Source organism: Lates calcarifer, linkage group LG16_LG22 (assembly GCF_001640805.2).
Source record: "Lates calcarifer isolate ASB-BC8 linkage group LG16_LG22, TLL_Latcal_v3, whole genome shotgun sequence".
Classification (NCBI taxonomy): domain Eukaryota; kingdom Metazoa; phylum Chordata; class Actinopteri; family Centropomidae; genus Lates; species Lates calcarifer.
This window is the reverse complement of record NC_066848.1, coordinates 6,195,407-6,209,660: the sequence shown is the minus strand read 5'-3', so window position 1 is coordinate 6,209,660 and position 14,254 is coordinate 6,195,407. Positions and strand designations below refer to the sequence as shown.

At 37.6% G+C, this 14,254-nt stretch overlaps 1 protein-coding gene across 1 annotated transcript in view; it reads right to left on the bottom strand.

Annotated features, from left to right (window-relative positions):
* lmbrd1 (LMBR1 domain containing 1) overlaps positions 1-14,254 on the bottom strand; it is a 50,428-nt gene that overhangs the window by 22,882 nt on the left and 13,292 nt on the right. The window contains exons 6-7 of the mRNA XM_018693244.2: positions 10,456-10,544; positions 6,099-6,172 (exon numbers count right to left, since the gene is read on the bottom strand). Coding sequence (XP_018548760.1) covers positions 6,099-6,172; positions 10,456-10,544 — 163 coding nt within the window. The remainder of the gene's footprint in view (positions 1-6,098; positions 6,173-10,455; positions 10,545-14,254) is intronic.

The following is a 14,254-nucleotide window of genomic DNA, read 5'->3' as shown; positions in this document are numbered from 1 at the left end:
GTCATGATTGTCAAAGTCTATCACTTGAAGGTCAACCAAAACATCCTCTGGGAACAGAAAAACCCACGTACCATCCACACAGATGGATGCTCCATTGATTCAAGAGTTGATTGGCATTTTGGCGTTACAGCCAAATGTTTTATCCTCTTTGAGGCAAACTACTGCTCTTTGTTCTGTCCACAGACATCAGCTATTTCTTTATACATGTTGGGCTGGGTTTTTTTAATTGGCTGGTTCCTCTTTTTAATTTTTTTTTTTGCCTTTAATATGCTTTTTTAGTGTTGTTAATGGTTCTTTCGTGTTTTGTATGAGTTTTAGGGACATATCAAAGATTTCGTTCTCATTCTGACACTGCTTAACTATGACTGATAATTCAATTTTGTCGAAACAAAAAGGGTCTTTTGTTATTAGTATGAAAAACTCTGATAGATGTGTGTTCATTCTACCACTACATGACCATAGTTAATCATTTAACCATCAAACGATGTTCGTTTGGCTTACATCCCACCTAAAAAGGATCATTTACAATTAAAAACTGACTGGGTTGGGTGGTATTTTACCCCTCTTTACATCCAGGACTACAGGGGTCACCGCTGTAATTTTGAGGGCCTTGACTATTATTATAATGGAGGTCAGAACTGACAAAGTGGTATGATCAAGGGGCCACTCTATGGTGACACACTTGTATTGAAATATTTAAGTATTATTTAAATATATTTAAATATTTGGTTAAGGAAAATCCCAAAATGGGACACAGTGATGCAGACGTGGCGCAGGGCTTAGTCACCTGATTCTTGTCTTGTAAAAAAAATTGAGTATCCATGAAATGTACAACATTTTTAGTTCACAAATTAACTTGAGGAATAATTTGTTTAAACACCTGAACAAGCCCTCCATCATTCGTTATATACCATTATATCTTAATGTACATCAACAGCTCAAAACAGAATGGTCCTCAGTGACAATTTAAAAATCACCCCAACAACCCCGAGTGTATTCAATATTTCACAAAATATTTACAATAATGTATTGCTTAAATTGATACTCTAGATGTTTCACACTGTTTGGTATAATTTTCTAAACGTTTACAGGAAAGAGCACAACACCAAAACCTTGCACAACAAATAAGCTACAAAGAGAGCTTGTGTTTCAATTAATCAAGCACATATTTGCCTAATTTAGGGAAAAAAACATCATTTCAAACATTTTATTAATGTTTGTACATAGTGATTCTTTAATAGAAATATTCTTATCAATGGTTAATTTTCCTCATACACTGAAGGAAGAGAAGGACAAGTTCAATAAACATGCTAGACAACAACACATTACAGTGCAATAAATGACCAGCAGAATAATAAGATGACTGGACCTGACAGCCTGACTCCTAGCTTTTATAAAACTTTTCAAGGCTTTCTGCCCCAGATTCAAATGTTGCCTGCCTCTTTTGAATCTGATACTAGTTAGTTTCTAACATGCCCTTCACACAGGACAGGGCAGACTAACATTTGTTGGCTTGACATAGAAGACTTCAAGCAAAGCCTTTGGTCAACAAATGGTTAGAACATATTCTGCTAGATGTCAACTCTGTAGACCAACAGACCCTTTACATGTCATACATTTTCAATTTTGAAGCAGGATAAGCATATGTAGCATATGTAATAACCCTAATGATGGCTCCACTTCATTAAGTGTACTGGTAAGACTGAGCATCCACAACACCAGATAGCTAGAATTGGCTGACCTACGTGGAATGCAGCCATCATCACTGTTCTTAAATCGACCTGAGCTTTTCCTGCTTTAACAGGTCAAAATGTCTCCCATGAAAAGGGTCTGTGCTGGGTCTTTATTTAAGGTAATAACTTTTGCATTGATGTTTACAAATACCTGGACCTCATTCATAAAGTTTAAACCAAAATCTGTTGCTGGCTCCCAGCAGAGCAACTGGCCTGAGGGACATGTTTATTAATTTTTTTAATTATATCTCTCTCTGTGGGATAGTCCTCAGAGAGGGCCTGAAGTTTCTTGCAGCTACAGCGCTACCAGTTCTGCCTCACCATAGTTAGATGTGCCCATCTGGTAACAGGTATTAAGGCTGGTTCCAGCAACAAAAAAAGTCCCTTTATAATGATGATATCCTGCTTTTGATATCAGCTGGCTGAGTGTTATTAAATCCCTTTCATGTTACTGCATTAATTTGCAGTGTATTGGTCGTTGTTCCATCTAACAATCCTTTAGTACAATACTGATTAGATAATGCAACAGCTATAATAAGGAGAGGGGTTTAGGAAAGCTCTGATTGGTGATTGGTAAAAATTATTTTTAATGTAGTCCTGCTATATTATATATTATCATACATTAATAGCCTAAATGAGAAAATTTGAAAATGAATGATTGAGCATCCAACCCATATGTTTTCTCATCCTTCCAGCAGCTGCTCAATAAAGCTCAACTTCATCTTTGATCTGATTTATCAGAAAGCTGCTCTATCTTAAAGACTTCAAGATATTTGCTGTTATAAAGTTTGGTAATAAAAAGAAGGAATGCCTTAACTAAATAATGTTACCTCTTGATGGCAGTCATTATATGGAGAGGAGCAGAAAGCATGTAAACTGAAACTCTGTTAAATTATATAACAATGGCCAATAAATAGCACTTTCTACACTTGCCCTTTGTTGGGCCTTTGGCACAATATTGCTTTGAATGCTTAAAATGATCCTGATGTGGATCCAGCAGAGGTCTAAATAGTTCTTTATAACATGTATTTTTGCCTGAGGTTGTGTGAGTCAAATGTTTAAAAAGTTCCTTTGGAAGGGCATTGATTCTATCCAATTTTCTACAAAAAGAAATCAAAAAAACAGTCCAGTTATGAAAAGGCCAGCCATGGTTGACTGACAGGCTCCTCAGGCTACCCCCAGAGTGTTCTTTTGGATTTCTGAAAGACACTGTATCCAGTTTTACTCCTATCTAATTGCAGTAAGCCTTCTGTGAAGAGTTAAGACAACCAGTGGTGTCATAATCACGTAATTTCTCATGCTAATATTTGATTAAAAAACATGAGAATATTTCATGAACAGAGTATAGATACAGATACTCTTAAGCCTATCAATAACTGATAGCTGCTATACTGGGCATCACCATCTGGGATTTTTAGTTTGCTTAATATGCAAATACATGTTAATAGAGAGAGGAGTATTGCTCTGATAATGTTAGTTTTATGTCATTCCTTCTTTTTAGTTGACAGTGTTTTACTGTTCTTGAAAGTGTTGTAGAAACTACAAACTAAACAGTTCTACTGCAGTAAATCTTACATGCCATGTTTTATTCAAAATCTAATTACACATTTCTTAACTTCAAACTTCAGTGGGAAAAATATGTTATAAAATATAAATTATAAAAATTTAATTTTAAATCTAAAATATGGAAATCAAACAAGCATCAAAGGAGTGAAAAAACCTTAAATAAGTATAAGTGACATCTCTCTGATTCACTCAAAAACCCCATCTTCCCAGGTCAATCTCAGGGACTATGATTAGATCAACAGACATTAATCTTCTAAACTTTAGTTCAGCATCAGCATCTTATGGCTGGCAATTTAAGAGCAAGAGAAAGGTAGGTCCACAGGAGACAGGGCCACAAGAGTCATAAGTCAATATGCTAGCCAAGCTTTTAAATGACTTTAAAGGACTTCACATGATGCATGAGCTTTGAGATCACCCTTATCAGTCTCATGTCATCACTGCTGGGTACAATCAAGCACAGCGGGAGATAATACAGAGCTCGTATGCATGTGCAAACATTCTGGGTAATGTGGAAGATATTTACTATATCTCTAGATTTGCATTACCAAATAAAATCCCCACCATTAAAAAGTGGCTTTCATCTCAAAGTCAATGCATGGTTAGTTATTTGAAATTATTGAGTGTTCTTAAAGGTACAATCTCTTCATTCAAGTATACACAAAAGAGAAGCCCCAACCACCAAAATTCAAGACACAGGACTGGAACCTGCTATCTCTATCAAACTGAAATTGACAAACTATAACACGGCACAACAACTGAAACATTGTTAAATTTTCAGCCATTTGCAGATGATAGCGAAAATTAAGCGCTTTAAGTCACTTATTTCTTAGTTAACAGAGAAAAGACCAAGATTTAAATAGTTGACGTTAGAGTAAATTACTAGTGTGATGAGCACACCTGCAGTATGTCAGTAATATACACTGGAAAAATAAATGAATTATATTTGAACTTGAAGTATCATCCCATCTAAGGCTGAGCTCTATTTGATATACTGTAGTTAAATTAGTTACAGGACTGGAATTGTACTAGAACACCATGACAGATAACATCTGAATATAAACTATATATATTTAAACTGTTAAAAGAATTGGCTTAGTGTAAAAAGTTGGACAAACACCAAACCTAGCCAAAACAGAAGACATTATTTGCTCACAGAGGATACCTCTGTTTAATATAAAATTGTGTGAACCAGAGAAAGTGGAAAAAAACAGAAAGAAAAAAAGAAGTAAAAGCTATAACATGTTTCACTCTGCATCACTTTAAAGTGCACTTGGCTGAAGTGTTATCTAGTGTTACATCGCAGAATTGTTTACGTTAAGGGTAGATGGTTAGTTCACAAAGAGCAGTGATAAATTACCATAGGAGTCATGGTCAACATTTCCGCTATGGGACCCGTCACTTAGATTCCATTAAGTTAATCAGGCTTAGTAGTAACACTTAGTAAAGAATGATAAATCACACAGCTCTTTGCAAATACGGGTAGGTCACCACCAAGAAGAGTTTTGCCGCTTTCAGATAAAAAGAGAGAGGAGAGAGCAAATAAAATAAACGAAGGGATAAAAAGGGAAATAAAAAGAGCCCCTGGATTTGTGTCTGTGAGAATAAAAAAGGAAGGGGCAGCTGCTGTTGTCACCCAAAGGCCTGATTTCTTTTGATTGACTTCATCAAAACAAGAAACATCAAAAACAAAGACACACCGGGAGTTTTGATTTCCACAGGGCATTCACAGAGCCCACAGCAACATGGGGTCAGTGAAAATCTAAGCACACTTCCATCCTCAAAATGTACTAGGTAATTATCCACCCTTTAGAGAACAGTGAGAAGTAAAGTGAGAGAACAGTGGATAAAATCCCAGCTGAGATGGATTATGTGTCCTACAGGGAGATTAGTTCTACAACTTACTTGACTAGGTTGTGTATTATTCATTAGAGCTCCACATTCAATTGTTGTGTAATTTGTCAAATAGAACTCTTTGAGCTCAACAGAAACTGGATAGATTGGGGTTGGCTGTCACTTTTCCTCTCACTCTCTGGGTTGATACCCGAGGAGGTTTTTTTTTTTTTCTTTTTTCTGTGTTACTCCCACCCTGACACCAGCGCCACCTCCAGGGAATATTCACAGTCTAGTTACCAAGATAACAGCTATGAAAAATGGACAGCATTAACAGCGCAGTCAATTTTTCTGATCTAGGAAAAAATGAAAAACTGCAGAATGCTGAGGGAATCAAAATATAGGCATATATTAATGGACACTGTGGTAGATCTATATATATAAATAGACAGCAGATAAGTGGTTGATAAGCCAGAGAAGGGTGCACATACATCATGCAAAAGTCTCAGGCGCTCAGGTGAAAGACAGCAGTCTAAGCAATTTGAGCAATTGAATGCCAGAGCTTTAAAACCACAAGGCATTACTAACACTGAGAGGCCACTCCTTCACAAAGTACATCTCAACCAAAAAGGTGGGAAACCATTTGTACTTTAAAAACTTTAAGAAACTGCACTGCAGCTCAAAGAATATTTTACCAAAAAAAAAAAAAAAGCATCATCAATCCTGACATATCAAGTGAAAAGTCATGTTGGGTAAATCTGACGAAGGAAGATGATTCTATTCTGAATTCTTTCTTCATACCTCAAAACATTTTCTATGTCCGATGTCTCAATAAGAACAGTTAAGCTACAGGGCTGGCAAGATCTGGAAATCATCTCACTGGGTGATTGCCTTAATTAGTGTGCAGATAGAGCTCCACTGAACACATGAAACACCATCATCATCCACTTGTCTCAGGTCCCAACTCACCGTGTAAGTGATCACTGCCAACATGCCAATCAAGGTCAAGGTACTGATGGAGAAAGACAGAGCAGGTAGACCATCTGCAGGGGCAAAGACAGGAAAGCCATTAGAGATTTGACCTTGACCTCTGAAAGAAACATCAACTGCCTCTTTGACACATGCAAAAACTATCAAGAGCTGACTTTCTGGTGTGCACTTTGATGGTATTTAAGGCAGGTGTTTGCTTCTCAAACTCAACATTGACAGCTGAAATGTTTCCAACATTCAGACCCCACTGCAGCAGCTGTGTGAACTCAGTAACACTGCATCTAAATTTATTTTAATATTCTACAGATGCTTCTAAAATGTCATTACCACACTCCTGTAGATGATCCAATGGGAAAATTTCAGAGGAACAGTTTGACGTAATCTAGTTCCCTTTAAATGCCCCCAATTATTTCAAAAGCAACAGGAGTGCTGCATGTCTTGGTCAGACAAAAAAAAAATACTGTAATACACAGAGCCAAAAAATGCTCTTATCAAACTGAAGCTGGAGCACAGACTGGAACAGGATACAAAATATAAATGCTGGCTACCATTACTCAGCCAGCTAACATTTGGGAAGGGAAACAATCGTGTTCTTCAGTGGGTGTGATCAAATGTTGTTTGATGTGCAAAAACTTTTAACCGGTTTATACTATAAACTAGTGTGTGTGAGTTTTAAGAGAGCACTGCACTGATTGCACAAATAAAGTCAGTACTACTCAGCTGGTTGTACAGTGTCTTCTGCAAACTGGGAGAAGCTTTTTTTTTTTAATTTATTTGGATGAACTGACCCAGTGTCCTGAATATAATTAGGAAGCCTTGGAAATCATTGTGGAATAAAAGCATGACATCAAACAGATTTACAAGTCCAGTTGAAAGAAATTTTAAAAAGATTGGATGTTGTACATCTTAACTAACTACACACCTGATACCAGGCCCATCTTGAACTGAAAGGACATATCTCTGTAATGATATTCTCTAAAGTACAATTTAGGGAATTTAGAAAAATGTTATTCATAAGGACAAGGACAATGCATCATGTTTGTATTGTGGTACTCTTGGATTTAATACCTGCTTTTAATTAATTAACTGTTGTAAGGTCTTCCTCTGGAGACATATCTGGTCACCATTTTTTTGCATTCTGTCATTTCATACATTGATCACGATCAGTGTTTAAGCAGCTGGATCTTTCAATGTGTGCAGGTTGAGTTGATGTGTGTCACCTCTGATTGAGGCATAAAGGGGACCACCCATCAGGCAAGGGCAACAGTAGGTGTCACACCAGCTGTCAGAGCTGGAGTTAGAAGACAGGGATTGATGAACAGTCTGATTGCCTCTCTCCCCTGTCACGATCCCACCTGTCATTAGGTTCCACTTAAAAAGCTACACAGTTGTCCCTCTATAGATATCCCACACCCTCTCAGTAGCAACTTCATAGTGCCCAGCCCACCTGTCAGCACAGGCATAGGTGGCTCTCTGCTTGCCTTTCTCCTTGACAGTGGCATTTGATTGACAATATTAAGTCAGTATTCAGGGCATGTATAATTTGTGCTGTTTATAACATTTATCACTTTCTTTTAGAGGCAGTTCACAAGCAGCAGGACAAAGAGGTGGAAAATGGAGATAAATTATATACCTGCTCCCTATTGTATTGCATGCAAAAAGAAAACTTTGAAGTCTGACAGCTGGGCTGAACATTAACATTTGAATACATGTTTCCTATTCCCGAGCGTTTCATTGCGATTTTGCTGCCTTTGTTTAGTGGTGAGCTTGGTAAAATAGACAATAGCTCCATGTTCTGCATGGAGAACATTCTGTTCATGAACTCTACACAAAGCAAGGGATAGATCTTTGCTGCCACTCTTCTTGGTTTCTTGAGCAGATTTTCCGGGGATTAAACAGAGGGAATTTTGTGTATTATCAGTGGTGGTGCTTCCACATCTGTACAGCTTCGATTCCAACAGCAATGGAATGAGGTAGCTCTTATCTCACCCTGCATATAGCCCTTCAGGCTTGTGTGCATGCATGAGACTTGAGAAGAGCTTATTAAGGAGCTCCTTTAGCCCTAGCACCCTACTTCTGTGTAATGACAGGATCATCAAAAGCGAGTAGGAAGCAGCTGTATATTAAAGGTATGGGATATACTAAAATGTACAACCATGTACTGCCAAAGTTGGGAAAGTTATCAGAGACCATCATGGTTGTTTTTCCTGTCTGTGAGTATAAAACTGAAAAAGTCATATAATTTGGGAAATAGGGTTAGATAACAGTTTGTGGATAGAGGAGGATATTTTGAGCATATTGTAGCTTTAATCCCACAGTCGAGGGATGCCATGCTAATACAGATAAAGCACTATCACAAACTTGAGGGACAGCAGAAAATGTCAAAAGGTCAATCAAGATGAGATCAACAGCATCACTCTAGCTCCCTTACCATGACTCTGTCAACTGAAGCCTTAAATACATTTAAAAAATAATAGCCTCTATTTTTACCCATGTTATTTTACAACTCTGTTAAAAAAAGTGTATACCAAGTAATAAATGATCTAATCTAAACAGGTGAAACTTTGAAACTAGATACAAATATTGTAAGGGCTGGATTATGATTAGTATTATATGCAGTCACAACATAGAACACAAAATTTAAATAGAGAGATACAGAGCAAAAAAGTGTGGATTAAATTCATGTAATTAAATGCAGGCCCTAACCCTAACATCCACCTGGAAATTCACCCTCTCCTGGATCCCACCCAGAGACTCCAAGAAGGCTGAGTACTCCAGACTGCTGTTTGCTGCAGTGGAACAATTAACAGTGAAGGGAACATCTTGTCTACTACTAGTTTCTCAAAGTTAAACTTTTAAATAACAGACTGATTTGCATTACCATGCAAAGATTGCTTAGTTTATCCATGATGATGTGATAATATCCTATGGAAGCTACTACTCTCATCAAAATGATTATAGTAATTATAGTGAAAATTATAGAGAAATTAACAGATATCAATGGCTGCTTTAGAAAAAAACAAACTGAAACACATGGTTTGCCTTGGTCACTGGTGAGCAGGAATTAAATATAAGTTACACTGCACGTGGTTTGTTATACTGCATATGCACCACAACAAGCAAACGCGTGTGTGATCTTTTGACATGTCTTCTTTTTTCTTATTTATTTTTATTTCATTAATTTAATGGTTTATTGATTGTTTCATTTTTAAAATCACATATGGTATGACACAACTGTCCTACAGAACTGTCTTACCACTTCTGGTGGTAAATATTCTCAAACATGAAAACAGCATTCTCAAACATGAAAACACATAATGATTTAAGGCTCAGGATCAGTGTGAATTTATGTGTTCTTTTCTCACTGATAATTAAGAGAGAGAGGAAAAGGTAAGTGTTAAAAATCTTGCCCAAGGACTCTTTAGGTTGGACTCCCATCCCCTACACCCCATACACCACCACCACCACCACCACCCCTCCCTTGAGGCAAGGTCAATATAAGATTTCACTGTACGTTCTTGAACAGCAACATTAATAGCTACTGATCCTGAGTACATTCAAGCATCACTGGAGCATTGTAACAAATGTAATGTTGGAACCATTAGAGATGTAGTGGCCTTAATGAACAGTCGTTGCAAAGCAGTCAGCAGGGTTATGTGGCAAAAGTGCCTTTCCTTTACACAATTAACCTCCCATCTGGAGAGAGAAGTGATGGGGATTAGAAAAGGGATGAGCCTCACACTTCCCCTTTTGCAGCCGAGCAATTTCCTCCTGTGCCAAGGGAGGAAGGCTAGGGAGAGAATGTAGGGGTCCACTATTGTGAAGAGAGGCAGATGGTTCAACTTCCTCCTTGATCCCCAGATGGCAAAAGGCCAGTGGACTGTTAGGAGTCCAAATTTGGCAACATTCAAGCATTTGCATGCACATAAGCACAGACAATGCTCCGTTCAACAAGTGAAGATGCCTAAGGAGGGCGTGTTCATGGTGTTGGGACCATGTAGTCAATTCCTTCAATTGCTTCATTTGCTTTGCCTGCAGTTGCATCACATCTAAAATTTGCTCCCCATTCTGCCAAAGCAGACCTTTAGACGTTTCATTCAATGGCTGATAATAGAGACAAGATAATAGAGACTAGAGCAATGGATGTGGCCATGGATGTGGCTTCAAGGGAGTAATGAATATGACTAATATCAAGAAGAAAGGTGGGGTGAATTAAGTTGTCTGAGTTAAAAGGAAATAAAGGAAATAAAATCTGATAGTTATGGTAAGAACAACTATAAAAATAAGACCCAAGTTGAAAATAAGAGGAAATATTTTCTAAAGAGGCTGTACTTACGGCTACTTCCAAGTTCCTCAAAAAGATATTGTACTTTCTCCCACTGAGTGGAGTTCTGGCCAGGTGGGGCCTCAAGTGGAACGAAGGCTCTGAAAGCAATAAAACAATAATTCAGAAAAGTAAGGTAAAAAGCATTTAGTTATTTCTGGGCAGTCACAGTCTCCAAACACGCAATAAGTTTGGGTGACATGGGTGTATTTTCTCTACATCCCACACACAGATTCTGAACATAAAGCACCAGTGTCATTTCTGTTGCTGACAAATGCCACGAGAGCCAGACTGCTGCTACTTCTGTTGGAAAACAGTGACAATACACCTTATTTAAAAATAAATAAATAAATAAATCTAAACAAAGTACAAAGTTAAAATGTGGTGGGCAGCACATAAAATTTACTACTGGTCTAACATCTGTATTCTAATACACAGACCTTTCATGTCCTATATAGCTTAATGCTCAGACAGAAATAGGAAAAGAAGCTTTCACAGTATGTTCTCCACTCCAGCAAAGACATGTCTAAGCTCCATGGTAATTTTTTTGCTGCTGTAAAAGTAGACCTGAGCTTTTCCTCTTCTTTAAAGAGTATGATTTTTTTCTAATTTCACAATTCTCATGATTTATAATGTTGCTGCTTTAGCCACACCTCTTCTGCCAAAGATATGTATGTGTCTTGACTGGTAGTGTATACTGTGAATGTGTGCTGTTGGTCAAATCAAATATTTTGCAGACTTTCTTTCTCCAAATGTTAATGCACTATTAATTTTCACTTTGTGAACTTAAAAAACAGAAAAAGTATGGTAATTGTAGCTTGTGCCACAGCATGCAAACATGTCTTGTAACAGCTTAGAGTCTTTCTGTTCTTGATTTAGTATTTTTCACCTTCTCTTCCTGCAGATTACTTCATGTTTGAAGATATTTTTAGGCTGTCTTGCACACACAGCATGTTTAAGATCCACCCACAGATTTTCAAAGATGTTCAAGTCAGGGGACTGTGAAGGCCGTCTGAGATCTGCTATAGATCACTGTCCTGTGTAGAAGTCAGTCTCTTTGGAGTTTCACTTTCTTGCTTAACAGATTGCACGGTGGTCTGTTCATTAAACTCTGCTCCTTTTCTTCTCCAAACACACCTTTGGAGATTGTGGCCAAATAGCTATCCACAGAACTTGTTTTCAGAATGATTCTGGCTTGTCCAGATGTTGTTTTGTGCAGTCCAGACTTTTGTGAAGGCATTGCAGTTACGTTTTCCTTCTCATGAGTTTTCCATGTAGACACTATAGGTCCCCATGCTGCACAGTGAAATGGTGCATCATCACTCTTGTGTCAGCTGAACCTTCTCACAGCTTCTTTGCAGTCACGTAGGGGATTTACTTTTTACTTAGCCTTTCTATCCAGCTGATGTCCAGGTTTATCTGAAAGTTTTCTTGGTCTTTCAGATCTTGTCTTGACATCCACAGTTCCCCTTAACTGGCATTTCTTAATGACATTTCGAACAGTGGAAGTTTCAAGCTGCAAGTGCTTTGATATCTTTTCATAACCTTCCTCTGCTATGTAGGCATCAATTACCTTCATTTTTAGACCCTCAGTCAGTTGCTTAGAGGAGTTTGTAGCTGTTGAATATTACCACAAGGTTTGAAGAATCCAAGAATTTATCATCTCAGGAAATATCATCAGCTGACAAATCCTAATGACAATTCTTAAACTGCCTTACAAGTCCTAATGAGTCAGTTAAGGCCTAACAAACTTTAAAAAGTTCTTAACAAGAACATGGGTGAAAACTTGTGCACATGCCAGACATGAATAGACATGTTCACTCTGAATGGCTTACAAATTGTATGAAAAGGATCTTGCAAACCATTTTATTGACCTTTTGCTTATCCACCTTGGATGCACCCTTGAAAACTGTATTAATTTATTTATGAGTAATTTGTAACACAATGGATAGTCTTCTAAGCTCTGCACCCCCCTGTCCCTTCCAAGTTATTTTGGAAAGGAAAAAACTGACAAAAAACATATGCTGCATGAGATCGAAAATTTTATAGCCTTCCATATTGAGTTCTATTAACCATTACTATCATGACCTGCTGAGTGACTTCAGCAGTTCTTTGCACACACACTCTGATATTTGTGCCCCATAAAAGTACGGTATATGTTCATCTTCCAATCAACAAGGTATTTTAACCTTTAAACATGCATTTCCTTGAAGAAGTGGATGTGACCTAGTGTTTTGTTCATTATAATAAGTTCCCACATATCTTGTTAGTTCCTACTTACATTAATCAATGGTCCAATTCACATTTGTCCATATAAACCCATCGCCCACCACATAAAACAGATCTACAGAAGGTTCATTTAAAGCATAGATACATAAGCTATATCTGAACAGTTTTGTGAGGATATACAGTATATATTTTGTCAGCACTACTGAAGCAGCATTTCTTTGGGTTACAGAATATCTTTATGTGGAGAGAGGGTCAACAGTATAGATGCTCAATTTCTGTGCAGATTTTAATTCCATTGATCATGAAGTTCTTTTACATTTACATTAATCCCTTGACAGACAAGAGAGAAATAGGCCAGAAACTTTCTTAGTATCTAACATCTAAAAAATAAATGAAATATGCTGCTTACACATCAAAGTAGGGTGCTTTAAAGACGTTTTTTTAAAATGGTAGTCCAAAAAGAGTTAAAAAAGTAAAAAATAAAAAAACTTCATTGCAGGAGGTGAAAGACATTAGATCAGCACCTCAGAGAGCTCCCTTTGCCTCATATGCAAAAAACAAAATTCAGGCCTCAATGGGCTTTATCTGCCCCAGTATCATGTGGATATCCCCAGGGGTCCACACTTGCACTTAATCTTTTTCATGTGCTTCCCTTCGGTCATGTTATGTGTAATTTTTCATTGAAAAAAGCATCTCATCACAATGACCTTAACCCTTAGCCAACTCTTGACAACTGTGTCTGCAGTAAGGATTTAACTTTACCCAGGTAAATGGTCATCATCTTCATAGCAATTTGTGCTATGACACAAGCAGCCGCATACTCTGGTTCTCTGGCAGAGCTCAACTTGTGTTGTCAAGGTCTCAAATAAATATTAGTGTAAATGTGACGGGTAATTTTCTTTGAAGACATCTAGACTCTGGAGCTGTCATCCAAAATTTTTAAGGTTAGTTATTTGCAGTCACAATTGAGGAAAATAATCAAAACCTGTACCACAGTGACAGGTCAGGGGTCATTTAAGGAGTTAATCACATTCCCAGGTAAAAGACAACAAACAAAAGGCCTTGTGACATCAAGCACGGACCTACTGAGTGAACAGTCACCAAACAAGGCCATTATGTTTCTCTGAATCAGAAAAGCAGTCGGGGATAAAAGCTATCATGTTGTTGAAAATCAAAGGACCAAAACAACAATTGCCAGAACAAAGCAACAGTAGTCCCAGCTCATGGGATAAAAGAGGGGCTAAATTGCTTCTGTCTATAAAAAGTCCTTACTTCTAAACTTTAAGCTGTAGGAAAGTATAGTCATGTGTCCTTTATTTTTTTCCCAAACCAGGTAAGCCTTCCTCCAGTTCACCATTTAATGGCTGAGAGAGCACATTAAATCGTATAGGTTGAACTCCAGGCATGTTGCTGTCATGGCTGCACGGAAAATCTATTATGTTGTTCAGGTGCTACTGAACACAACCAGTATAAAACCTGGAGATAAATGGGACATGGCTGAGAATGTGCATCAATATAAATTCGTAGATACAATATAGAATGTCAAAAAAAGACTCAATATTTCTTCCACATGTGCTTTGTG